Raw genomic sequence first — 27,749 nt, 5'->3', positions numbered from 1 at the left:
GGAGTAGGTTAGCTGACAACGAAAACGATGCGTGCGCTTCAATGGGGGCAGAAGTTAGTGTGTTGTTGTGATTCTGGTTGGCCAGATAGCAACAATGAGAAGAGGCTGCCATCTGGGGCATCGTAGGTGGCTCATTTCAGCTAGTTTAATCTTCTTCTTGATACAATGTCTTGTGTTGAGGTGTTTTGACTGATGCAATGTCTATGCTAATGTGACTAAAAATGTACTAGCTAACTAATGAACAATGTAACTATGTATTTGAGAGACAAGTGCTCATTGTGCAATTCTATTTATGTTTTCAATAAACATTGGAGACAAAATATAGTTTACATGTTGTCAACAATCTAAGCCAACCCTGTCTGTTTTGCCCAATAGTCCGCCACAGTGGACGGGTCATAATACCCATAAAACCTAGCGGTAAAATATGGAAATAGATTCATACATTTTTCCCCATCATGAATTTTGCAAACACTTTAAACAGTGTGTGTGTTTGGTGTACGCACCTTGCTGTGACGTTTTGATAACCGTTTAATTCAAGGTGAGTTTTATCAATATATTTGCGTCAATATACTCTCACAAATTCAAAATGCTAATTCACAACAGAGAAGACCTCAGCATGCGCAATCAGAGAGACCTGTGCCCAATCCATGATGAATACATGTGCTGTATTTAAATTAATTTAATAAAGTGTTGCACTTCTTCCATCCTCTTTCTCTGTCTTAGTTAGCCACTGACTACACTTTATCTAGCTAGTTAGCAGAGCAGTAGATCAGAACATATTCTTGTATTATTTTACCTAGATAATTATTTGTACAGTATCTCGACTTTGATGTCTATTTCAGACCTTATGGCATTTTTCAAGGATAATCATAGAGCATTAAAAGGGGAGAAAACCACTATAAACCTGGCTATGTGGAGAAGTACAGCCAGCCAGAGTGAGGAACAACTTACCAGTTTGGTCAGGTCCATGAGGGATACAGTTTATCCTGTGTTGGTGAGTTAAGTTTGAGCATCTTAGCAATACATTATGTTTTATACTGCTGTCAACATTCCACACCGAAAGAGCTACTTAATCAATTATATAGTGCATTTGGAAAGTATTCAGACCCCTTGACTTTTTCCACATTTTGTTACATTACAGCCTTATTCTAAAAATGATTAAATTAATGCTTTTCCTCATCAATCAACACACAATACCCCATAATGACAAAGCAAAAACAGGTTTCTAGAAATTTGTGCACATTTTTTTTAATCATAAACAGAAATACCTTATTTACATAAATATTCAGACCCTTTGCTAAGAGACTCAAAATGTATCTCAGGTGCATCCTGTTTCCATTGATCATCCTTGAAATGTTTCTACAAATTGATTGGAGTCCACCTGTGGTAAATTCAATTAATTGGAAAGGTACACACCTGTACCTGCAAGGTCCCACAGTGCATGTCAGAGCAAAAACCAAGCCATGAGGTTTGTCAGTAGAGCTACAAGATATGATTGTGTCAAGGCACAGATCTGGGGAAGGGTACCAACAAATTGCTGCAGCATTGAAGGTCCCCGAGAACACAGTGGCCTCCATCATTCGTAAATGGAAGAAGTGTGGAACCACCAAGACTCTTCCTAGAGCTGGCTGCCCAGCCAAACTGAGCAATCGGGAGAGAAGGGCTGACCAAGAACCTGACGGTCACTCTGACAGAGCTCTAGAGTTCCTCTGTGGAGATGGGAGAACCTTCCAGGACAACCATCTCTGCAGCACTCCACCAATCACACCTTTATAGTAGAGTGGCTAGACTGAAACCACTCCTCAGTAATATGCACATGACAGCTCGCTTGGAGTTTGCCAAAAGGCACCTAAAGACTTTCAGACCATGAGAAACAAGATTCTCTGGTCTGATGAAACCAAGATTGAACTCTTTGGCCTAAATGCCAAGTGCATGGTGTTGGCAGCATCATGCTGTGGGGATGTTTTTCAGAGGCAGGGACTGGGAGACTAGTCTGGAACGAGGGAAAGATGAACGGAACAAAATACAGAGAGATCCTTCATAAAACCTGCTTCAGAGCGCTCAGGACCTCAGACTGGGTCGACGGTTCACCTTCTAATAGGGCAACGACCCTAAACACACGGCCAAGACAGCGCAGGAGTGGCTTTGGGACAAGTCTCAATGGTCTTGAGTGGCCTAGCCAGAGCCCAGACTTGAATCCGATCAAACAGCTCTGGAGAGACCTGAAAATAGCTGTGCAGCGACTCTCACAAGCCAACCTGACAGAGCTTGAGAGGATTTGCAGAGAAGAATGGGAGAAACTCCCCAAATACAGGTGTGCCAAGCTTGTAGTATCAAATCCAAGAAGGCTCGAGACAGTAATCGCTGCCAAAGGTATTTCAACAAAGTACTGAGTAAAGGGTCTGAATACTTATGTAAATGTGCTAAGTTTTTTTATATATACTTTTGCAGAAATTTCCAAAAACCCTGTTTTTGCTTTGTCATTATGGGGTATTGTGTGTAGACTGATGAGAGGAAAAAAATACTTAATCAATTTTAGAATAAGGCTGTAACGTAACAAAATGTGGGGAAAAAATCAAGGGGTCTGAATATTTTCCGAATGAACTGTATAACCATTAATCAGATTGCCCCAGATACCAGACTTAGGTGAGTGATAATTCAGTTCTGGAATGTTGTCATTGATGAGACTGAATCTAAAAATCTATTGACATCCAGAATTGACTTTGTTTAGATGACCTGCGTGTGTCATAGTTTCAGAACAAGAGACACATCTTCAAAGGCACAGTATGTATTCATTGGGAGTGGTACATGCATTCACATGGTCTTGATTCTGTCCACAAAAATGAAATGCTAATTATCTGTTAATGACACTATCACACAGAACCACAATTGTCTGTCTCAAGCTTCACATCTCACCAGGGCCATGATGACCTGGATGAGACTGCAGGATCGAGGCAAAGGTAAGAATCTCTGGATTAACTGTCAATGTTAACTAAATTTAGTCATTCATAAATTAGCTAAAGTTGTTTAAATTGACAATTCTGTGAATTGTCTTGGGCAAGTTTTTAATTGAAAATTCATGTTATCTAGATAGGTAGCTCATGGTTAATTAGTTAGTTAGTTAGCAACATTAGCCTGGCTAGATGGCTAATAGCAGTCTATTTGCATAGCCATTTAAATGCATGAGAAATTCATAAAAACAAGTTTCTTTCTTTGGCTTTTATAAACCAACAGTCTAGCTTGGTAGCAAACTTGGGGAAGCTATGGCTAGGCGTTCTTGATAATGTTTGTTTGTGTCTGTTGGTGAGGGGTGGGTAGCCTACTTCAAGTACTACTTGATTTGTAGCTACCCTAGCTAGCTGGATTATTTTAATCTGGATTTTTTTCGTTTTCAGAGATGGACTGATTCATCCTCTCGAGTCAAGAGTGTGTTTACTGCGGGAACACATTGTTTGCTGTATGGGCAAGGTTATGTAATCTTTATTTATGAATGGATGGTGGAAAAATGATTGTAACCATTTCCGTGTTTGACCACTAGGTTTTATGGGTATTATGACTCATACTGTGGTAGACCAATGCATTATGGTGCGTTCAAGACAACTGGGAACTCCGAAAAATACAAGTTGAAATCATGACGTCAGTGATCTTCAGGTCAGAAAGTCGGAGCTCTAGAAAGAGGCCAGATTTCTCGAGTTGGAATTCCGAGTTGAATGACTGTTCAAAATTATTTTTCCCAGTCATTGCTAGTTTTTTTTCCCGCAAGTTCCCAGTTGTCTTGAACACACTGAAGTTGGAAGTCTGAGATTTCTGAGTGCCCAGTTGTTTTGAACGTGGCATTAGCAGTTGGGTCTGTATATAAACCCTGGCTTGCTGTTGCTATGTATTGGACAATGAGAGAGGCTTTGAAAGCACCGGTTAGCCATATTGGCACTCCTCAGAAGAAGCAGTCCTTCATAGGAATTAATTGAATTCTACAGTATTTTAATTAAATAGTTCAAGGACAAAATTACATGTATGTAACTCAGAAAATATCATTTAAAAGTATGCATTAAGGTGTCTGTAATAGAATAAACATGGCAAAACAAATGTAGACAGGAATAAATGAATTTCTATAGCTTCCAAAATATTTTTTACAATGGTGGTGGAGTGACAAGATGGTCTGGTCTGCTCAGCTAGTTAATTGACTATACAGCATATGAAACAGGGGGGGGGAAAGGAGCGAGTGAGATGTTTTGCTTGCTCTTCCATCTCTAGTGACGCTACGGGATGTGTTTGAGAGCATCCCATCTGCGCAGTGCTGCGCAAGAGTTTGACATCATAAACGATCTCTGTTTGCATTGTGCAGTGTTATAAGTTGTAGGTTTAAGGCAGCCCCACATCCCTTTCACTTCTTGTAAGAAAACTGCATATTGCACTACACTCAGGTGAGTATGTCCGAAACCAAGTCACCACTTTGCATTTAGGAAAGTGACATCTGCTGTGCTTTAGAATGACTTATAGTTCCAGAAGTAAGATTGCAACTTTTAAGGCTTTGGGGCCAATAAGGGGGACTCTGAAATTAAATTGACATGTCAGTGAAGATCTTTGTCTGAATGAAAATTATTCTAACAGAATTTAAACAATATATATAAATCAGTAAATTACCATTACTTTTTGTATTATAATTATTTTTGTTTGACTTGTCTCTCAGAACTTTTAACGTTGCTCAGATTGTCTGGGTAAAAAAAAGAAAAAGAAGACTAATAGTTTTTTCAAAGCTGTAACTCAATGCGACTGATTTTCACATTCTTTGCTTAGCTTGTAAACATTACAACATGAGCAAAGGAGCAAATTCCACTTTTCTGGTGGTGCTGTCGGCTTTGAATGTCATAAACAATCAATAAATCAAAGTCAAAGAAAAGAGGAACATTGTTACTTTTGTTAGTTATTTTGGTGGTAAATAAACATTCCTCTGTAGCCTATTGTATATCCATATTAATAATTTCATTTCGATATTTGATTGGAGCAAAATGTGATTGGAGATACAGTTACTCCAAAAGGTTTACTCCACTGTTATACACAACCATTGCTGTGGACCAAATGTTATTACAATGGATCATCTTTGCACACAAAAGGACTTTACAACAGACTCTTTTTGTATCAAAAAATGCATTTTTGCAAGTCTCTAAAATAGACTTAGTTGATTAGCACATCATAGGTGCCAGGAGAGGATGCAAACAGGCTTTTGATGCAACAGGTACAATAGGATGCAACCAGCTGTGGTTCAGAGTAACCTAGCCCTTGATCATGACTCTCAGTTCCATACGTTACACATAAGTCATTGGACGAAGGCGTCTTCTGTGGGTGGGGGGGATTAAGATCCCAGACGCTCGGTCTGAAACTCAACATGCATCGCATTCGGTACGGTTTTGGAAGCATAAGGACATTATCTTTCATATCAGTGAGAAATCATTTTCAAAAAACGAAAGGTTAAATTGATACACACCTTGATAGGGTTAGTTTTCCCACATGGCCATATCTCAATGTTACAGCGCTTGTTTACGTAAAACAGACTGAAGACGAGGCGACCACCTAATTTATCTATCTAGCATGCTCCGAACACCCAGTAGTGGAAAAAGTACTAAATTCTTGTACTTAAAAGTTGAGTAAAAATTACTCAAGAAAAAGTTAAAATACAGGGGGTACCGGTACAGAATCAATGTGCGGTTAGTCGAGGCAGTTAGTTATTAAAGTGACTATGCATAGATAATAACAGAGTGGGTAGCCATTTGATTAGATGTTCAGGAGTCTTATGGCTTGGGGGTAGAAGCTGTTTAGAAGCCTCTTGGACCTAGACTTGGCGCTCCGATAACGCTTGCCATGCGGTAGCAGAGAGAACAGTTTATGACTAGGGTGGCTGGAGTCTTTGACAATTTTTAGGGCCTTCCTCTGACACTGCCTGGTATAGAGGTCCTGGATGGCAGGGAGCTTGGCCCCAGTGATGTACTGGGCCGTATACACTGCCCTTTGTAGTGCCTTGCGGTCGGAGACCGAGCAGTTGCCATACCAGGCAGTGATGCAATGAGTCAGGATGCTCTCGATGGTGCAGCTGTAGAACCTTTTGAGGATCTGAGGACCCATGCCAAATCTTTTCAGTCTCCTGAGGGGGAATAGGTTTTGTCGTGCCCTCTTCACAACTGTCTTGGTGTCCTTGGACCATGTTAGTTTGTTGGTGACGTGGACACCAAGGAAGCTCTCAACCTGGTCAACTACTGCCCCGTCGATGAGAATGGGGGCATGCGCGGTCCTCCTTTTTCTGTAGTCCACAATCATCTCCTTTGTCTTGATCACATTGAGGGAGAGGTTGTTGTCCTGGCACCACACAGCCAGGTCTCTGACCTCCTCCCTATAGGCTGTCTCGTTGTTGTCGGTGATCAGGTTGTGTCATCGGCAAACTTAATGATGGTGTTGGCATCGTGCCTGGCCGTGCAGTCATGAGTGAACAGGAGGGGACTGAGCACACACCCCTGAGGGGCCCCCGTGTTGAGGATCAGTGTGACGGATGTGTTGTTACCTACCCTTACCACCTGGGGGGCGGCCCGTCAGGAATTCCACGATCCAGTTGCAGAGGGAGGTGTTTAGTCCCAGGTCCTTAGCTTAGTGATGAGCTTTGAAGGCACTATGGTGTTGAACGCTGAGCTGTAGTCAATGAATAGCATTCTAACATGGGTGTTCCTTTTGCCCAGGTGGGAAAGGGTAGTGTGGAGTGCAATAGTGATGCAAATCGGAGTGGGTCTGGGATACTGGTGTTTTTGTGAGCCATGACCAGTCTTTCAAAGCACTTCATGGCTACAGACATGAGTGCTATGGGTCGGTAGTCATTTAGGCAGGTTACCTTAGTGTTCTTGGTCACAGGGACTATGGTGGTCTGTTTGAAACATGTTGGTATTAGACTCAGACAGGGAGAGGTCGAAAATGTCAGTGAAGACATTTGCCAGTTGGTCAGCGCATGCTCGGAGTACACAAAGTAATTTAGCTCATCTGGTAGGCTCGTGTCACTGGGCAGCTCTTGGCTGTACTTCCCTTTGTTGTCTGTAATAGTTTGCAAGCCCTGCCACATCCGACAAGCGCCAGAACCGGTGTCGTACAATTCAATCTTAGTCCTGTATTGACTCTTTGCCTGTTTGATGGTTCGTCGGAGGGCATAGCGGGATTTCTTATAAGCTTCCGGGTTAGAGTTCCGCTCCTTGAAAGCGGCAGCTCTACCCTTTAGCTCAGTGCGAATGTTGCCTGTAAACCATGGCTTCATTTACAGATATAATTTACAAACAAAGCATTTGTGTTTAGTGAGTCTGTCAGATCAGAGACAGTCGGGGATGACCAGGGATGTTCTCTTGATAGGTGTGTAAATTGGACCATTTTCCTGTCCTGCTAAGCATTCAAAATGAAAATGTATGGAGTAAAAAGTACATTATTTTCTTTAGGAATGTAGTAACGTACAAGTTGTCAAAAATATAAATAGTAAAGTACAGAAAAAAACTACTTAGGTAGTACTTTAAAGTATTTTTACTTAAGTACTTTACACCACTGCGAACGCCTGTGTGTAAGCATAACTTGGAAAGTGTAGTTTTGTTGGATGAAGGCACCCCATAGATTGAATTGAATGATTCATTGAATCATTGAATGATTCTTTCTCGCTGATGAAAGATCAGGGTCATATGTTTCGAAATCCGTATTGCAAGCTATGATTATTGACGTTTCTAAACATTAAATCACAGCGTCAGGATTGTAGTTCACGAGGCAGTCATGGGTGACGCTAATGGCTGAGAACTGTGGGGAGAAGGCAGAATGCTGCCTAAAATTTGAGAGCTAAAAGTATCTTAACCTTTAAAATACACGTATTAGTCGGAACTTGGAAACTGACATTTCCGACTTGCCAACTGGTTGTATTTATACAGGTCATATTTTTTTGTACAACATTTTACACATAAAAACGGCATAAAAGCCATAAAACACAGAATATTACATTTAAGTTTGTTAAAAAGTACATGTTGTTAAAACCAATAGAAACAACCATGAATAAAAGTACTTTTTCTTGTAAAACATCCCATCTTTAAAAGCCATTTAAAATGTGAACAAATGATAACAAAAATAAAACATTTCAGACATGAAAACATGTTTTTAAAAAAAGTAACTTTGTTAAAAAGCTGTCTTCGCTCCTTTGTACAGGAACAGGGTGAGTCCTTATCAATCTAGCCTCCTCCTGCTCTTCCGACTCAATCACCGTCTTGTCCTTCGGGGCCCAGAGGAGACCCCTCCCCTAGGCGCATCGCCCTAGGCGCAGCGCTGTCAGGCCACGGCCGCCGGGACCTTGGGTGTTTTGGGTGACGCTTCGCCTGGGGTCGAGGCCCCCTTTCTTATTTTCCACCCCAGGGCTTCCGTGGCTACCATGGCCACTTCCTGGGGGGTGGTCTCTACTCGTTTCGCTACCAGCAGGTTGTGGGAGGACCACAGTGCATCCTTCAGACACGTGTAGTTATACAGGTGCCACGTTCAAACAGTTTGCAAGTCGGAAATTTCGGAGTTTCATAGTTTCCACTAACACTTGAATGCACCATTAGGCTTTTCCATGTTCTTATTGCCACTGGTTATCCATTATGCAAATGCTTAACATTTCATACTTTAACATTTGCAGGGCTCTACAGTGCGACCATTTTACTCGCATATTCAACAAAATGTGTGCGAACTGCAAAAGTCAAATATGAGCACATGTACGAGTTGCGGTTTATACCTGCTGTTATATCATGTATGTCCCGCCTACTTCCGGGTTCAAGTCCTGTACTGCTTTTGAATGGGCTTTCTGCTTATATAATCAAATTCTTGAAAATGGGGTCATTTAAGAAATGTTAAATAATATTTGTATTCATGGATTCATTTACCTTTAACCAATGCCTTTTATGAAGGTTTTTGAAGATGAAAAAAAAACGCAATCAGGTAGAAGAAAATATAATAGGAATAATTGTACATATCTTAAAGGACAACGTTTTCATGAATTTGTTAATAAGCAAAGATGTATTTATTTTTTATAACTAAACCAAGAGACCACAGCCTGTCGTTTCAAATGGGAACAATTGAGCCATTGTGGGCAGAAAAGCAAAGTATTGGCGCCTTCTAGCACATATTTGCATATTTCCGTAAGGGAACACCTACTCTGAAGTGCGCGTGAGCACTAACTCAATTCGCCTTTGCACTCCTAAACAACGCAAAAAAATATATGTTTTACTTTGGCAAAGGGTAAAGTCTACAAAACTTAGTCCACTCTGTTAGTAACTGATTTTAGTTTTGTGAACCGAACTATATTGATCAAATGTTTCATTGATGAGAATGTTTGCATAATGTCGGTAAAAATCCATCTCCGTAGTGAGTGGAAACGTAAAGCGGATGCTTCATATTGATACATCCGGTAAGATATCTGTCTCATTGTTCTATCTGTGATTTAAGCTTGAACTCCATTAAAAAATCATTATGGGCCTTGAACAAGGAAGTAAGCAGGACTTGCCGTATTCAACGCACAGCTCAACGAGCCAATCGTAGCCGAGTTCAAGCTTGTTTAGCTGAACGCGCCAATCATAACCTAGTTACAGTCTGGAACCGCGAGCCTTTGAGACGAGTACCTTGAGTGCGCCCGTTTTGGCTCGCTACTGTAAAGGAGAATGAAGAGCATCCAATTGAATTTTAGGCGACAATGTCAACAGGATCCAGGGGAGGCCGGGTCCGAGTCTGTCAGTGATCTTGTCGGTATTGATTTTGCTGAGCCACCAGCAACACAAGATGAAGTTTCGGCCAGCAGCAGCCTTAACACTGGCGTTGCCCCGGCTTCGCCAACCACTGCCGGTGGGAAACAATACAAATACAACGCACAGTGGGAGAAAGCTTTCCCGTGGTTGCATTTTGAAGGAAATGTTATGTTTTGCAAATATTGCAAGGCCGAACCACAACTTGCAGGCAAGCTTTCTTCGTTTGTGGTGGGGAATCCTCACTTGAAGAAGGACACTGTTAAAAAGCACAACGCGTCGAAAAAGCACATTGAGTGCAGAGATATCCACATCATCAAGAGTACCAACGAATACCCGGTGACAGTTCAATCGGCTCTGAGGAGGCAGGTGAGGATTTCGGAAGATAAGAGAAGACAATTAAAAAATAAATATAGCATGCTTGATTAGAAAATGTCGACCAATGATGGCGTTCTGGGACCGGTGTGGTGACATGCCCAAGACAACTTGGAACTCTACATCAGTTATCTTCAGGTTGTAAAGTCGGAGCTCTAGAAAGATGTCCGTGTTTCCGAATTGGAATTCGGAGTTGGAATTACAGTTCAAAAGAATTCCCAGTCGGGGCTCGTTTTCCCCCAGTTGTCTTAATCGTGGCAATAGCTCGGTCTTGTTCCCAGACGTTACATGCACCAACCAATGGTTGCGTATGTAAAAGTTTTGCTTCCGTCCCTCCTCGCCCATACCTGGGCTCAAACCAGGGACCCTCTGCACACATAGACAATAGCCATCCCCGAAACATCGTTACCCATCGCTCCACAAAAGCCGCGGCCCTTGCAGAGCAAGGGGAACAACTAAACGTACAGCGTCATCGACTGACAAATTGCAATAAGATATGTGGTTCGCTGATACATAAAATACTTATCCAGCCCTTGTAAGATATGGCATGCGTAAGCAACGCCTGGGCAGAGGGAACGCGCCCATGTAGCTCGCCAGCTTGTCCTAAAAACCGGAAAGGAGTTTTTTACGCGTGCCGCGCCAACCACTTTATGAAGTCGGACGTTACTAGTTTCCTAGTTCCGACTCTTACACGTGAACGCGGCATTAGGCGAACGAGCCATTACAGAATTAGTGCCTATAAAAACGCTCGGTTACTATTGATTGCAAAGGGTTGTCACTAGTTAACACAGCCACAAAGTCATAAACCAATTTTATTCCTACAATGTATTTTCTTAATCTGATTTTAAACCTAACCTTAACCCAACCCACACTGCTAATCGTATGCCTAACCTCAAATTAATAGCAAAAAACGACTTTTAGTTTATAGCCAATTTTGACTTTGGCTGCGCGATCAAGTGGGTGGGTGAAAAGTGATTGCATTCGTTTTGGAACAGGGCTGCCTCCCGGGCGTGAGTCAGGTGACCCGCTCTGGTCAACGGCGAGTTCGGCTCAAAATGTACGTGTGGTCATGACAGCTGCCAACTCTCACGCATTTGACCCTCTTCTCTCACGGCACACCTCGATGTCGCGCATTGAAAAGTACTGCATTAATTTGTCTAATTAGTCCATTGTATAGTCCGCGCGTTAACTGTTCAACTGTGCTCCAAATCGTCTTGAAATCAGAGCATCTGCGCCTGCAATTTAACATCACGAGCGGAACCTCTATCATTGTCTTGTCTTGCCACAGCACTGTGAACCATATCTAGCGGTTCAAATTATGTTATGGATCAAGGGGATTGGATGCATGTTTTAAAGAAACGCCCCTCGAGATTAGAGTGGCGATGAATGGAGAGATTTATAGTTTATAAAACTGTAAAAAGACCTGCATGGCAGTGCTGTTTTATGTACAATGTTGTCCACAAATGAGTTGCTCCTGTCCCTATTATTGCAGAATGCAGCCTTTTGACAGCATGTACTAAAATCGATTTAAAACCACACTGTTTGTAACTAACTAACTGAACAGATTGTGAACCAAAAACTGTCCATTTGCTTCTTCAGGGATGACAATGAATATAACAATAATTTGGTTAGAGTGTTTGGAGATTTGATCTTTTTACTTTATTTAGTCTGATCAGTAGAACCATTCTCATTCTTAACAATGGGCTACAATATAGAGTAATTACTGTGCTTTTCAGAAAGAACACTACTGTTATTCCCCACAGTTATTTTAGTATTCCACTTCCCAGTTTTACCCGTGTAATCACATATTTGAAATAGGATATGTCTACTTGTCTTTGAAAATGAATTATATTAGGCTATACATTATTGCTGCCATTCAAACAAATAAGCATTTGATATTAAATGCTCCAGCAATCAAATGTTATTTGGGATTTTAGTATTGTGCACATGCTAGGCAGAGGTGACAAGGGGACTCACTACTCCTAAGCACATCATATTTTGTCTAGTTGGCATAAACCACCTGAATATTGATATTTATTAGATTTTTAGGGGAGATTTTGGGTGATTTTTGAGAAGTGATTGTTCTAACAGGAACATTTTCAAACAACAAGCACTTGGGAAACATGGATCAGGGGTGGCCAACCCTTCTGGAGAGAAAGCAGGATTTTCTTCCAGCCCTATTATTAAAGAGCGAGTTCACCTTAATTACAAAAATACTAAAGCATTCTCAGGACAATGAGACTGCAATCTATGATTTGGTTAACCACTGCCATCAACCATTAATATTACAATTTCCTGTACAGAGCCTTGGTTCACTGTTTCTAGCGTTTGCCTGTCTCCCGATCTCATTTAATTACTGTCTGAATAAAGTGTCAAACCACCCCAAAAATAGGGACACTTTTTTTTATTAGCATTCTTTAAATGTTATCCCCCAAAATCTCAGTGACAAAATCGTTGCATTTTGAGTTTATTTTCATTTAATTTCCAAAGCATCCTGAATACACGTGACCTGTAAGAAAGAAAAAAAAACTGGTCATAGGCCTAAGCCATGTCAAAATACGTAGAATTGCAGGAAATTAGATTTAAAACAGTACAATTTTCATGGGGGAAGACCCCCAGTCCCCAATCTAGGGGTTGTGCCAGGTGGCAATGTATTTTCATAGCAAATCTCACTCCAAACTTTCTTCAAAAGTTGGCAGCCCTGTAATGAGTAGGATTCTGTGTTTTCACCTGCAAAAGTGATTGCTTTGATAAAAATGCTTCATCTGCCTTTCATGGAAAAGCGATGTATATTTCTGAACGATAGACCATGCAGCCCTGTTGACAACATGACCGGAGCAGCTCGGATTACAGTTCGATTTGAAAAGAGCACTCCTCCTTCACTACTTTCCCCCGTTCACCTCACAGGCCATAGACCGGTGCACCTCGGTTCAGCTTAATCCTTAATCGAACACTGCTATTGCAAAGAGTGCTCCGTAAGCCACGCCCCATTGGGCAGAGCTAGGCATGTTGCTTGTGAACTGGGACACATTTTATTACTGAGATAGGCCTCTTATTTTAATGGTTCTGTGTAGTTCATCTAATATATTTCAGACCATGTGTTTTGCAGTTAATTTTGTCTATGACTTAATAAGTCAAATATCTTTGAGTAGCAAACAGGGAAACAAGTCCCAGACACTTCTCAATAGAAACTGTTCTGCCTAAGGGGGGCGCTGTTTACCTGAATTCTTTGGATTATCTAGTGACCACCATTCCTCCTGAATAAATTTAGCTCGTTCACAAGAGACCTGATATTAAGTTCACATTATTTTAATTGACCCTTGTCATAGACACACTTTGTACTTTTCACAACAAAAAAAGACTGCCATTGTGAATTCATTGTACAGTGGGGCAAAAAAGTATTTAGTCAGCCACCAATTGTGCAAGTTCTCCCACTTAAAAAATGAGAGGCCTGTAATTTTCATCATAGGTACACTTCAACTATGACAGACAAAATGAGAGAAATAAAATCCAGAAAATCACATTGTAGGATTTTTAATGAATTTATTTGCAAATTATGGTGGATAATAAGTATTTGGTCAATAACAAAAGTTTATCTCAATACTTTGTTATATACCCTTTGTTGGCAATGACAGAGGTCAAATGTTTTCTGTAAGTCTTCACAAGGTTTTCACACACTGTTGCTGGTATTTTGGCCCATTCCTCCATGCAGATCTCCTCCAGAGCAGTGATGTTTTGGGGCTGTTGCTGGGCAACACAGACTTTCAACTCCCTCCAAAGATTGTCTATGGGGTTGAGATCTGGAGACTGGCTAGGCCACTCCAGGACCTTGAAATGCTTCTTATGAAGCCACTCCTTCGTAGCCCAGGCGGTGTGTTTGGGATCATTGTCATGCTGAAAGACCCAGCCACGTTTCATCTTCAATGCCCTTGCTGATGGAAGGAGGTTTTCACTCAAAATCTCACGATACATGACCCATTCATTCTTTCCTTTACACGGATCAGTCGTCCTGGTCCCTTTGTAGAAAAACAGCCCCAAAGCTTGATGTTTCCACCCCCATGCTTCACAGTAGGTATGGTGTTCTTTGGATGCAACTCAGCATTCTTTGTCCTCCAAACACGACGAGTTGAGTTTTAACCAAAAAGTTATATTTTGGTTTCATCTGACCATATGACATTCTCCCAATCTTCTTCTGGATCATCCAAATGCTCTCTAGCAAACTTCAGACGGGCCTGGACATGTACTGGCTTAAGCAGGGGGACACGTCTGGCACTGCAGGATTTGAGTCCCTGGCGGCGTAGTGTGTTACTGATGGTAGGCTTTGTTACTTTGGTCCCAGCTCTCTGCAGGTCATTCACTAGATCCCCCCGTGTGGTTCTGGGATTTTTGCTCACCGTTCTTGTGATCATTTTGACCCCACGGGTGAGATCTTGCGTGGAGCCCCAGATCGAGGGAGATTATCAGTGGTCTTGTAGGTCTTCCATTTCCAAATAATTGCTCCCACAGTTGATTTCTTCAAACCAAGCTGCTTACATATTGCAGATTCAGTCTTCCCAGCCTGGTGCAGGTCTACAATTTTGTTTCTGGTGTCCTTTGACAGCTCTTTAGTCTTGGCCATAGTGGCGTTTGGAGTGTGACTGTTTGAGGTTGTGGACAGGTGTCTTTTTTATACTGATAACAAGTTTAAACAGGTGCCATTAATACAGGTAACAGTGTGGAGTGGGCCTCCCGGGTGGCGCAGTGGTTAAGGGCGCTGTACTGCAGCGCCAGCTGTGCCATCAGAGTCCCTGGGTTCGCGCCCAGGCTCTGTCGTAACCGGCCGCGACCGGGAGGTCCGTGGGGCGACGCACAATTGGCCTAGCGTCGTCCGGGTTAGAGAGGGCTTGGTCGGTAGGGATGTCCTTGTCTCATCGCGCACCAGCGACTCCTGTGGCGGGCCGGGCGCAGTACGCGCTAACCAAGGTTGCCAGGTGCACGGTGTACCCTCCGACACATTGGTGTGGCTGGCTTCCGGGTTGGATGCGCGCTGTGTTAAGAAGCAGTACGGCTGGTTGGGTTGTGTATCGGAGGACGCATGACTTTCAACCTTCGTCTCTCCCGAGCCCGTACGGGAGTTGTAGCGATGAGACAAGATAGTAGCTACTACAACAATTGGATACCACGAAATTGGGGAGAAAAAGGGGTAAAAAAAACACACAAAAAACAGTGTGGAGTGGAGGACAGAGGAGCCTCTGAAAGCCAGAAATCTTGCTTGTTTGTAGTTGACCAAATACTTATTTTCCACCATAATTTGCAAATAAATTCATTAAAAATCCTACAATGTGATTTTCTGGATATTTTCTCTCTCATTTTGTCTGTCATAGTTGAAGTGTACCTATGATGAAAATTACAGGCCTCTCTCATCTTTAAGTGTGGGTGGCTGACTAAATACCTTTTTGCCCCACTGTATGTTTTGTACAGTCTGATTTGGACATTTTGTTCTCTGTTGTAGAGCAAGTAAAATAAAGACTTACGTAAACTGGAAGTGTGACTAATAGTTTACTGGAGGTTGAGATCTCTTTATGTCAGAGATGTGCCTTGAGGTGTCCACATACCTCCCATCTGAAACAGTTCGGAAGAGTTTGTGTGTGTTTGTCTAAGCCCCTTTATTGGTGATCGCTTAACAATAGGGATTATTCAATGAGTCTTTGTCATTCAACGATAGATGACTAGTTTTCATGCACATTTCATTGAGAAATACTGCAAACATCTTAGATGTAAAATTGCATGACTTTTTTTGCCTGACTTTGACTGATTTTCTTGAGTTATTTTAGATCAATTCTGAGGAAGTGTATACTGGCTACGGCATCTCAAAATGGACAAACAATACTATTTCTGTTTTTTTCCCCTTGTTTTTCAAGCTAAGGTCTTTTTAAGGGAGTGTGCAAGCACACTCGTTCGGTTCAGCTAGGAGCCAGCCGAACTGAAGCATGCCGACACCTTTACCCAGTCTGTTGGGGGGGTTAAAGTGAACAACTTACATCAGTGAGTGCATACATTTTCATACGGGTCCCCCGTGAGAATCAGACCCACAACCCTGCCGTTGCAAGTACCATGCTCTACCAAGTGAGCCACACGGGACTGCACAGATGCTAGACCGTGGAATCACAGTTGACTTGTAGTATTTTTGATACTTTAGGTATTGATTTTATTGACAAGTTGTGTTGAACACAGGGTGTACATGTGTCCACTGTCCAAAGTCTCTCACTCACTGCCTCATCAGCTGGGAGCTAATGCATCTTCAACTACCAGCACTTAAGGAATTAGTCCCCTTGGTTAACCCCAACAAAGGCTAAATACTAGGCCTACATGGCAACAAAAACACTTCCAATTGTTACATGACTGTTCAGAATCTGTAGAATATAAAGAGTTGTAGCGATGAGACAAGATAGTAATTACTAACAATTGGATAGCACGAAAAAAGGGGGTACATTTATTTTAAAAATAAATAAGGATAGAGCAACAGTCTGTTTTCTGGTCAGTATTAAATCACGGTCATATGTGACCAGCAGGCTCAGACAATATCCATAGCTAGGCTATAGTGGATAGCCAGATTTAAAACACTTCAAGACCCTATGGGTCAGATGGCTTTTCATAAAGATGTCATGGTAAGTAAAGAAATCCATGTTTCTGTGTGTGTGTGTGTGTGGGGGGGGACTGAAGCAGTGGATGCAGCAACAGGCAGATAGAGGGGGGGCCAGGCACGTCCAGGTGTAGGCCAGGGTGCCCTTAGCTGTTGTCCTGGGAGACGGAGAAATAGAAAAGAGGGGTTAGTGATGGCTTTTTCAACATACTTATTAGGACATAGATAAAATTGACTGTAATGTACTTGACTCAGATATATTAGCATAACTACACAGAACCACCGCAGACCCATTGTAAAATGAGATTCTATCTCCGTATGATATCCCCTTACTAAAATGTGTCCAAGTGCACGGACAACATGCCTAGCTCCGCCCTCTGGGGTGGTGTTTACAGAGCATTCTGTGCAATCTGCACTCGTAACTTGTACCAGGGTCTCAAGTTATATCACCACACAGACTGGGATCAGAAATCGGCTCTGGCATTTCTAACACACCAGCCCCCATTGAGGCTCCCACAACGGCCAATTTTTTTCCCCCTCTACACCGGCGTTCTTTGTTTGTGGTGAATCTTAACCTGAAGACGGACACTGTTGCAAAGCACATTTAGTGCAGGGATTCATTCATACCAGACCTCAGGATATTTTGTAGGGTACAAATAAACTACAAACTGTTAACTATCATCAGTGGATAGCCAGTTTTAAAGCACTGGAACTAACCCCTTTCTCCATTTTTAACAGAACAACTTTCCGGCGTCACATTTTACCTCGCCTCTCAAGATGACGACTCCTCAGTATGACCTGTCAAACACGCTCCCTCCCCACACACTGACCCGGCTGGCACGAGAGTGGCTGGCAGAGGACACACCAAACTTTGACCCTGCAGGGCTGTGTGTGGGGTCACATGAGGTCGAGGCCAGGTTGTTGTGCAAAACGCCGTGCAGCGTGCTGGCGGGCAGGCCTTTCTTCACTGCGGTCTTCACTGAGCTCAGCTGCACTGTGGAATGGACACACAAAGAGGGAGCACAGCTGGGTAAGAGACCAACTTATGAGCCTGGTCAAAAAACATGTGGGAGGTTTTCGAGAATACACAGATACCTCACAAATGTGATGACAATACACCTCAACTCTGATCACACTGCCAAATTCATTTGGAGAAGGTAATGGGGAAACAAGCTTTGAGTTTGGCATTCACAAAATTCCATTGGAATAGATTCCAACTGATTACAATCTAACCATTAAATACAGTTCACTCACATGATGTTTGTAATTTTAGGTAAACTCTACTTTGACCTCACCTCCACCAGGTCCGGATGCAGTGGCCCAGACTGCTGTGGTCAGAGGCCCAGCAAGGTGCGTCCTCCTCGGGGAGAGACCGGCCCTCAACTGCCTGGCCCGGGCCTCGGGGATAGCCACCCGCTGCTCCCAGCTACAGAGCGTCGCCAGGGAGGCAGGCTGGCATGGCCATGTGGCTGGCACGCGTAAAACCACCCCTGGGTTCCGGCTGGTGGAGAAGTATGCCATGCTGGTGGGCGGCGTGTCCATGCACAGACAGGACCTGAGTGGGATGGTGATGCTGAAAGACAATCATATATGGGCATCAGGGAGCATCACACAGGTAGGCAGGGGTGGATGTCTCAAACTGTACATTTGACATCAACCTATACTAGGATGTGGTTGTCGATTCCTCTGTAATCCTTTTACAAATGCATGAAAATCAGAGTGCAAGAATACATGTAAGTCTTTCATATTCCAAGATGTACCATTTAGATCTGGCATTTTTCTAATATGAGAGCTGAAGTTTTCCCCTCTGTGCATTTTGAATAGAGATTCATTTTGGCATTCTGATAGAGAACTGATTTGATGTAATACCTACCTGTGGGTCTTCAAGGCGGTGAAGGACGCCCGCTCGGTGTGTGGCTTCAGCAGTAAGATCGAGGTGGAGTGCGGCAGCCGGGAGGAGGGCAGTGAGGCGGCCACGGCAGGAGCCGACATCGTCATGCTGGACAACTTTAAGCCACAGGTGAGACTGATGAAGGACGTCCCAAAGACATGAGGGAAGTAAATGTAGAAGAGGTAGAGACGTACTGGAGGGTTTGCGATAAAGCAGAAGACATATTTCCGTTGGACATTCATGTACTATCAGTTAAGTAATATTCTTCTTCCTCCTGTATGTCGGTGCTGTGCATTTCATTCAATCTCTTCTTTTCTACACGGTCTCTTCCTGCACTCGTCCCTCCCGGCCTCTATTCCTCTTCTGTCCTTTCCTCTCTCAGGAACTCCATGCGGCAGCCCAGCTTCTGAAGGAGGAGTTCCCGTCTGTGCTAATCGAGGCCAGTGGAGGGGTGACCCCAGACTCCCTGCCCCAGTATCTCTCCCCCCATGTGGACATCATCTCTCTGGGCTGCATAACCCAGGGCTGCCCCGTGGTAGACTTCTCCCTCAAGGTTCAAAAGCCTGTTGCCTTTCCAATAATTTTCGAATCACAGTAACTGTGGCAATTCAGGATCTTTGTTAATAAAGTGAAAATAAAAAGCAACGGTCAATTTCCTCACTTTTGATCCTGGAGATGATCAAGAGAAGAAATAAAATCCAGGAATGTTACATGAGATTTAAAACTGACATTCAGAGATGGTGACTGTATAATTTCTATGATGCGTACAACTAATTTAGAAATCATTATTAAAACTGTGAAGTAAGACTGTTCCCTCAGTTTCTTTTGTCCCAAAGTGATCATTATCTATTATATGGAATATACTTTAGAATCCCAAATCTTTATGATCCACTGGAAGAAAAGATTACAAATTAGTAACTAAGTCCCTTATACTATTAAACCTACATATGGATTAAAACACACTGCACTTCTTCCACTAAAAGTGCCATCACCTGTTAAATGAATAAACCAGTTATCAGTATTCAAAACACTTAAGTTAAACATGCATAAAATGGCCATCTTTGAATTTACATTATATTGGCCTAATAATGCCATGCCCAAACCGCGTCTGCATAAATTATGCTAGTTTACTACCCCTGATAACTTTACCAAATAATCATGTTTGAAGGAGTGTGAGTGTGTATGTCAGATACATAGTAAGATATATGGTAGATACTACTGTACCCCTGATAATTTGGTCAGATAACTGTGTGTGTCTGTGTGTACAGTAGGTGACATGTTCATGATAGCTATCTAGTAACTATAGTTATGCTAGGTGATGGTATGGCTTATCATGTTCATGTCTATGTAGAAGAAGACTGTAGGAGGAAGTGGAGAGGACTCTGGACATGTATCAGAGAGAGAGAGAAGGGCAGAGAAAGAGAAGAAGAGGTCTGGGTCAGCAGCTTCAGGCCAGCAGCCTTGGCGCTTCTGCTACATTCTTTCTTTTCTGGATCCATTTATTGTGCCTATGGCAACGAGTGGCAATTTTACAGCCAGACCCTCTATTACGTCATCCACAAGTGTTGTCGCCACCTGTGCATCAAGACCCTCAACGTCACCTACAAGTGCGACCACCGCCTCCACCGGTGCAGCGAGACCCTCTACAACATCCACAAGTATGACCTCCACCGGTGCAGAGAGGTCTACAGCGTCTACATCATCCACAAGTATGACCACCACCGGTGTAGCCATGGAAGATGATGAAATGGGGGAAGCACCTCTGGATCTAGGACCACCTGAGATTATTATGAACCTCACAGAAGTGACCACCGAGGACCTCGTTGAACAGGATGTGGCCGTGGAGACAAACGAAGAGGAACAGCGTCACACCAGGCGTCATCGGAGGCACCAGCTCCCAGATCCACTCAACTCATTTCAGCAGAGGCTCCTCCAAGCCGCGGAGAGGGATGCAGCCCAACCTGATGCTCACAGGAAGGAGGAGGAAGAGACCTTCTTTACCATGAGCCTGGTGCCAACACTGAAGAGGCTGCCTCAGCAAAGAGAAGGAGGATGAAGAGACCCTCTTTACCATGAGCCTGGTGCCAACACTGAAGAGGCTGCCTCAGCAAAGAGAAGGAGGATGAAGAGACCCTCTTTACCATGAGCCTGGTGCCAACACTGAAGAGGCTGCCTCAGCAAAGAGAAGGAGGAGGAAGAGACCCTCTTTACCATGAGCCTGGTGCCAACACTGAAGAGGCTGCCTCAGCAAAGAGAAGGAGGATGAAGAGACCCTCTTTACCATGAGCCTGGTGCCAACACTGAAGAGGCTGCCTCAGCAAAGACAAGCAGCAGTCAAGGTTCAAATGTATCGGCTGCTTTTCGAAGCCGAGTTCAATGGTACATTTTAATTTATTTTTTACATCACAGGTAGTGTCATAAGTGTTGCGACAGTGAAGTAAAGTAGGTCATTTTTACAGTATACTCATGTAGGTTAATTGGTATTTCAGATCAAAGTATTAATATGAGGCAAATGTATAGACGTTGTTTCTGGGTTAGAAAATATCCTAAAACAGTTTGCTGTCTAAAATATTTGCCTGTCATATTCATCTTTTGATCTGAAATACAAATTCCATGAGTAAACAGCAAGTATTACCAACTTTACCACACTGTTCCTATATTTATGCCACTAATGACACTATACAAGCAGTATTTAGTTAACATAAATCTCACCTTTTATGGTGTCATATTATGTTAAGCTTGTATGTGTTGTTTTTCTCTTCCCTTCCAGAGATGGAGTCCATTTAGCCGGGGCCGACCAGCTCACAGGAAGGACAGGAAGAGGAGAGGAGTTGCCGGGGCCGACCAGCTCACAGGAAGGACAGGAAGAGGAGAGGAGTTGCCGGGGCCGACCAGCTCACAGGAAGGACAGGAAGAGGAGAGGAGTTGCCGGGGCCGACCAGCTCACAGGAAGGACAGGAAGAGGAGAGGAGTTGCCGGGCCGACCAGCTCACAGGAAGGAAGGAAGAGGAGAGGAGTTGCCGGGCCGACCAGCTCACAGGAAGGACAGGAAGAGGAGAGGAGTTGCCGGGGCCGACCAGCTCACATGAAGGTCAGGAAGAGGAGAGGAGTTGCCAGGGCCGACCAGCTCACAGGAAGGTCAGGAAGAGGAGAGGAGTTGCCGGGGCCGACCAGCCCACAGGAAGGACAGGAAGAGGAGAGGAGTTGCCGGGGCCGACCAGCCCACAGGAAGGACAGGAAGAGGAGAGGAGTTGCCGGGGCCGACCAGCTCACAGGAAGGACAGGAAGAGGAGAGGAGTTGCCGGGGCCGACCAGCTCACAGGAAGGACAGGAAGAGGAGAGGAGTTGCCGGGGCCGACCAGCTCACAGGAAGGAAAGGAAGAGGAGAGGAGTTGCCGGGGCCGACCAGCTCACAGGAAGGACAGGAAGAGGAGAGGAGTTGCCGGGGCCGACCAGCTCACAGGAAGGCCAGGAAGAGGAGAGGAGTTGTCTGGTTGTTGTTTCGACCTCCCTCAGTGTACCTTTCTTTTCACACACGTCAGTTCCATTTAAATTCAGTCAATTCATAAAGTCATTTGTTTCTAAAGTCTTAGGATAACATTCATTATTAGTGTTCCGTAGATTTCTGAATTGACAGAATTGAAACTCATATACCGGAGAATTCACAGATGCACTTGTTGGTCTCTTTCGAGACTAAAGGTGAATATATTTATTTTATTTAAAACCACTTGAAAACCAGGGTGTTGAAACTTTTTGTGAAGTTATGTTCCATCAACCGGTCCGTGATGTCCAGGGGCCATTTGTTTGTTTAGCTGTGTTATGGCTACATATTTTCTTTTTTTCCAGAAACAGACACACACACACACACACACACCTCTCCTCTCTGAAACCTCAGATCTCCAGTGCCCTGTCCTCTCGCTCTTTATGGCCATGTCTGAGGTTCCCCTACTACGTCTAGGCTTATGAGTAGTCCCTGTATCTGTCTGCAGTTGTGCCAAAGATACATGCTCTTGTTGTTCTCTTACAGATTACAGGCTACACATTCAGCCAACTTGACACAACTGTGGGAAGCATTGGTGAGCTTGCGTAGTAAACAGTTAATATTGTCGATCACCAGATTTGATTTATTTATTATGGCAATTCTCTCTCCCTACAATTTGACGTTTGCACTGCACCCAATCCTATAGCGGAACAGAAGATCAGCAATCTGTTCACTAGCGCACCTGACCGGTGTTGATTCAGTTTGCTCCAGAGGGCCGAGTGTGCGTTTCACTAGCCAATCTGTTGCACTTTTTCTTGCAAGGGCAATGTTGGGGCTACTGTCTCTGCCTGAGTGGAGAGTAATCCATGGACTCTGTGCCACAAAATAAGTGACAAAATGTTGCAAAACATGGCCAGATAATTTCAAGTCATCAGTCTTAAATCAAAGTTGAGTCCTGAATCTTAAGGCTTCAAGTCAAGTCTCAAGTAGTTTTTTTTACATTTTTTATTTAACATTTATTTAACTAGGCAAGTCAATTAAGAACAAATTCTTATTTACAATCACGTCTTACCTGGCCCAACCATAACAGCGTTGGGCCAATTGGACTCCCAATCACAACCGGTTGTGATACAGCCTGGAATCAAACCAGGGTCTGTAGTGACGCCTCTAGCACTGAGATGCAGTGCCTTAGACTGCTGTGCTACTCGGGAGCCCAAATCGGGAGCCTGAATCTATCAAGTCGAGTATCAATTCATCAAATTTGTGACGAGTCAGACTCAAGTCATGTAACTGGAGTCCACAGCCTCTGCTGACTTGTGGTCAGACTTCCTTTAGGCAGAACAAACTTAAACTTACACCTTATTCAAAGCTGATTTGAATGTCATTGGGAAAACAGAAGGTGTCAAATATTTTTCTTTCTTCTCGCAAACATCCTTTCTGAATTTAAAAGTAATCCTAGAAGTAATCATCTAGTTTTTCAAAAGTATCTCTAATTTGATTACAATATTTTAGCTGGTAACATAACGGATTACAGTTAGTTTTTCTGTAATCCATTACATGTAACAGATTTTTGTTTAAATTTCTTTTACTTTTTTATTATTAACCCCTCCACCACCCCCCATCTTCGGGGGACAAATATCTTAGTTTTTTGCAGCTTTTTTGCTACATATACATATATTTCTGAAATAAAACTGAAATTGTAACCAGCTTTGTATGGCTTGTTTAAAAAAGGGCGATGCTTTAAACAAAACTTTCATTTTCAATTAGTCGGAAATGAAAAGTTGTAATCTGTATGAAGGCAATTTTTGAACAAAGGATCATCTACTGGAGAACCATTTTTGGTTTAAGTATAACTTATGTATGAGTGAAGCTTTTAGTGAAAGGTTTAAAGCTTTAATATTGAATCATTTTAGCCCCCAAACTCATATTCATTATATAAATAGGCACGTCTAATTTTGTCTGGCTTAGCATTCCAAATAAAATTAAATATTTTATTTGTAATTTTAAATATCATCTGGAATAGGCAGTGCCATTAGTGTATGCGTCTAGATTATTTTCACAAGCTACCTGGAACATATCCCAGTCCAAGTGATCAAAACAATCCTGAAGCGTGGATTCCGATTGGTCAGACCAGCATTGAATAGTACGAAGCACGGGCACTTCCTGTTTGAGTTTCTGCCTATAGGACCGGAGGAGCAAGATGGAGTCGTGGTCAGATTTGCCAAATGGAGGGCGGGGGAGGGCCTTGTAAGCATTCCGGAAGTTTGAATTGCAATGGTCGAGAGTCTTAGTAGCGCGAGTAGGACAGTCAATATGTTGATAGAACTTCGGCAGCCTAGTCCTCAAATTTCTTTGTTAAAATACCCAGCTACAACAAATGCAGCCTCAGGATATGTGATTTCCAGTTTTCATAAAGTCCAGTGAAGTTTTTTGAGGGCCGTCAAGGTTTCGGCTTGAGGTGGGATGTAAAATGCGTGGCGATGACGATAGCCATTTAATTGTGAGCTATTCTAGGTCGGGTGAACAAAATGTCTTGAGTTCCTGTATGTTCCCAGAATTACACCATGAGTCATTAATCATGAAACACAGCCCTCCGCCCTTCTGCTTCCCAGAGAGATATTTATTCCTGTCTGCGTGATGTACTGAGAATCAGAGATGTTGTCAGGGTCCTCATAGTCTCTGTATCCAGGAACTTGGTGTCTATTGCCAGGAACTTTGTCCTGTAGTTAACCTTCCCAATGACCTTCAGAACCATGAGTTCACCTGTCATGTGTTGGTCCAGATTATATCCCAAGTATGTAATGCAGCATTTCTCCTTCACCACTAGACCATTACACTTGACTGAGAAGTTGGAAGAGTTTCTCACTTGTGTTTGGAACCAAACAGGATACATTCTGTCTTGCCTAAATGCATAGACAGTTTGTTGTCGGATAACCACTTACTGACTTTAGTCAATTCACTGCTTAGGGTCTTTTCAATGGTCTCCTTATTCTTTTGTGAAACCAATCATCCACATACTGGAACAGAGGGCATGAACAGACTGAATCCATGTAATTTATGTAGAGCAAGATTAAGAGTTGATCCTGTTACAAAAAGAAGAATCTCACACCAGTCATAACACGTGGTATCCAGTATAGCATAAAAGCCCCACAGGGAACAAAACACAATTTTAAGCAAACCAAAGACACAAAAAGCATACAAATAAAGTGGAAAGACAGGATTAAAGTTGCCACCAGTATCAATACAACCGGAGGAGAAAGTTATGCGAGCCAATGTTGGGTAAAATAATAAAATAATATGGTCTATAGGCTTCTTAACCTCTAAGAGAAAACATATTGGGATATCAATAAAGCTACCAAATAACTAGAAAAATGCAGAAGTTCCAGAAATAGAATGGCACTACTTATTTATCTTGCTTCTAACCAGATCAGTAGAGCTGTTAATAATGCTTAAGAGTATAAGACGAATAGCACATTCATGAATGGCAAATAAAATCGGTTTAAAAAAAGACATCAAAAGGAGTAAAGTTTTAAAATGTCTGTCTTATTTCTAGGAGATACTGTATAAGAAAGCTCTGGATGATGTTGTTTTACACACATTGAACCCCTTTTTTGGGGGTAGGCACAAAACTACCTCCATATTTCTATTCATCTTTTAAACTGGTACCGGTTACCTTCAGACGAGTCCTCTGACAGTTGTGGGGGTCATAGTGTTCTCCGTTTTGCTCTATCTTTCCATAAAGTGGCCATACAAGCCAAACCGTCCGAACGCTACAGTCGTTTTCGTGAGAAGACCAATTTTCAGGATGTTTCATGGTTTTTCCAAAAACCGCTGTAGCTCGGCAATCTTCCACCACAGATGCAGAAGGCCGCCAGAAGGCCACTCACAACTAGTTAATGAGAAGGGTGTGCTTAAAAGGATGCTCATAACTCTGCAATGTTAGGTTGTATTGGAGAGAATCTGTCTTAAATCATTTTCCACACACAGTCTGTGCCTGTATTTAGTTTTCATGCTAGTGAGGGCCGAGAATCCACTCTCACATAGGTATGTGGTTGCAAAGGGCATCAGTGTCTTAGCAGCACGATTTGCCAAGGCAGGATACTCTGAGCGCCACCCTATCCAGAAATCTGGCAGTGGCTTCTGATTTAAATTCAATTTTCACAGAACCGCTTGTTGCAATTTTGATGAGGCTCTCTTGTTCAGATATCGGTAAGTGGACTGGAGGCAGGGCATGAAAGGGATAATGAATCCAGTTGTTTGTGTCATCCGTTTTGGGAAAGTACCTGCGTAATTGCGCACCCAACTCACTCAGATGTTTCGCTATATCACATTTGTAAGCTTTTGTTCATTTGCACACAAAAAAAATCATACAATGATGACAGGACGTGTGTCCTTGTTAATGCAGACAGAATAGAGCTCCAACGTCTTAATCGTAACCTCAATTTTGCTCCGCACATTGAATATAGTTGTGGAGAGTCCCTGTAATCCTAGATTCAGATCATTCAGGCGAGAAAAAACATCACCCAGATAGGCCAGTCGTGTGAGAAACTCGTCATCATGCAAGCGGTCAGACAAGTGAAAATTATGATAAGTAAAGAACTTTAAGCTCGTCTCTCAATTTAAAAAAATGTGTCAATAATTTGCCCCTTGATAAACAGTATGTCGCTGCCCATATCATTGCATAGTGCAGAAAATACACATTCAGGGGCCTTGCTTTAACAAAGTCAACCATTTTCACTGTAGTGTCCAAAATGTCTTTCAAGCTGTCAGGCATTCCCTTGGCAGCAAGACCCTCTCGGTGGAGGCTGCAGTGTACCCAGGTGGCGTCGGGGAGCAACTGCTCCATCAGTGCAGATACCAACACATCTTGACCACCAAAGTCCATTTAATGTCACAAAGCTGTCCAGTACTTAAAAAATATCCTCTCCGGTCGTCCTGTTTCCAGTGGTTTGCAGAATTTACCCCCCCATAAATGTAACGGACATATACCAGGAGCTGTGCCAGGCCTGTGCCACGTCTGTTGACTCATCCAGCTGTAACGCACAGAATTCGCAGGCTTGTATGCGAAGCGGTAATTGTTTCAAAACATCTCTTGCCATTTCACTGATGCGTCATGAAACTATTGTTTGATGAAGGCATTGTCTATCGTTTTTTTGGCCTTTCCCCCCCAGCATTGTCCCAGCCATATCTGCGGCAGCTGGAAGAATTAAGTCCTCCACAATAGTATGGGGCTTGCCTGTCCTAACCACTCGGTAGCTCACCATATAAGACGGTTCTAGTACCTTCTTATTAATGGTACCTGTTGCTTGTGTCTTACTACTCGAAAGTCGTCTCGTCTTTATTCTCGCTCAAAAAAGTCCTGTGGCTTAATTTTCAAATTGGCATGATTTGTTTCTAAATGTCTGTGCAAGAGTGATGTTTTCATAGAATTGTGAGATAGTACTTTTGCACATATAACACACTGGCTGAGGAAAGACACTACTTCCAATATAAGTGAACCCCAAATCAATGTAGTTCTCATCATATTTGCGCCTCTTCGATGGTCCAATGTCCCTGTCTGTTGTTCTGTGCTTTCCCGGGTAAGGAGGCAGTAGCTCTTCAGCTGCA

At 42.9% G+C, this 27,749-nt stretch overlaps 1 protein-coding gene across 5 annotated transcripts; it reads left to right on the top strand.

Annotated features, from left to right (window-relative positions):
• Nucleotides 1-8: 8 nt before the first annotated feature.
• Nucleotides 9-19,466, top strand: LOC115103785 (nicotinate-nucleotide pyrophosphorylase [carboxylating]-like). 5 transcript variants are annotated; one of them, XM_065006267.1, is made up of 9 exons: nt 9-538; nt 843-994; nt 2,732-2,784; nt 2,882-2,960; nt 3,396-4,424; nt 17,509-17,800; nt 18,075-18,385; nt 18,659-18,790; nt 19,044-19,466. In XM_065006267.1, exons 6-9 carry the CDS (start codon nt 17,548-17,550, stop codon nt 19,257-19,259), a joined length of 912 nt encoding a protein of 303 aa, XP_064862339.1. In that variant the 5' UTR covers nt 9-538; nt 843-994; nt 2,732-2,784; nt 2,882-2,960; nt 3,396-4,424; nt 17,509-17,547; the 3' UTR covers nt 19,260-19,466. The 5 variants fall into 5 exon arrangements, with proteins under 5 accessions (XP_064862339.1, XP_064862340.1, XP_064862338.1 ...); XM_065006268.1 differs by lacking the exon at nt 2,732-2,784 and having other exon boundaries at nt 863-994; XM_065006266.1 differs by lacking the exon at nt 2,732-2,784.
• Nucleotides 19,467-27,749: the final 8,283 nt, after the last annotated feature.

This window comes from Oncorhynchus nerka, linkage group LG21 (assembly GCF_034236695.1).
Source record: "Oncorhynchus nerka isolate Pitt River linkage group LG21, Oner_Uvic_2.0, whole genome shotgun sequence".
Taxonomy (NCBI): Eukaryota; Metazoa; Chordata; class Actinopteri; order Salmoniformes; family Salmonidae; genus Oncorhynchus; species Oncorhynchus nerka.
Note: the sequence above shows the minus strand (reverse complement) of the source record. Positions and strands in the feature narration are given on the sequence as shown.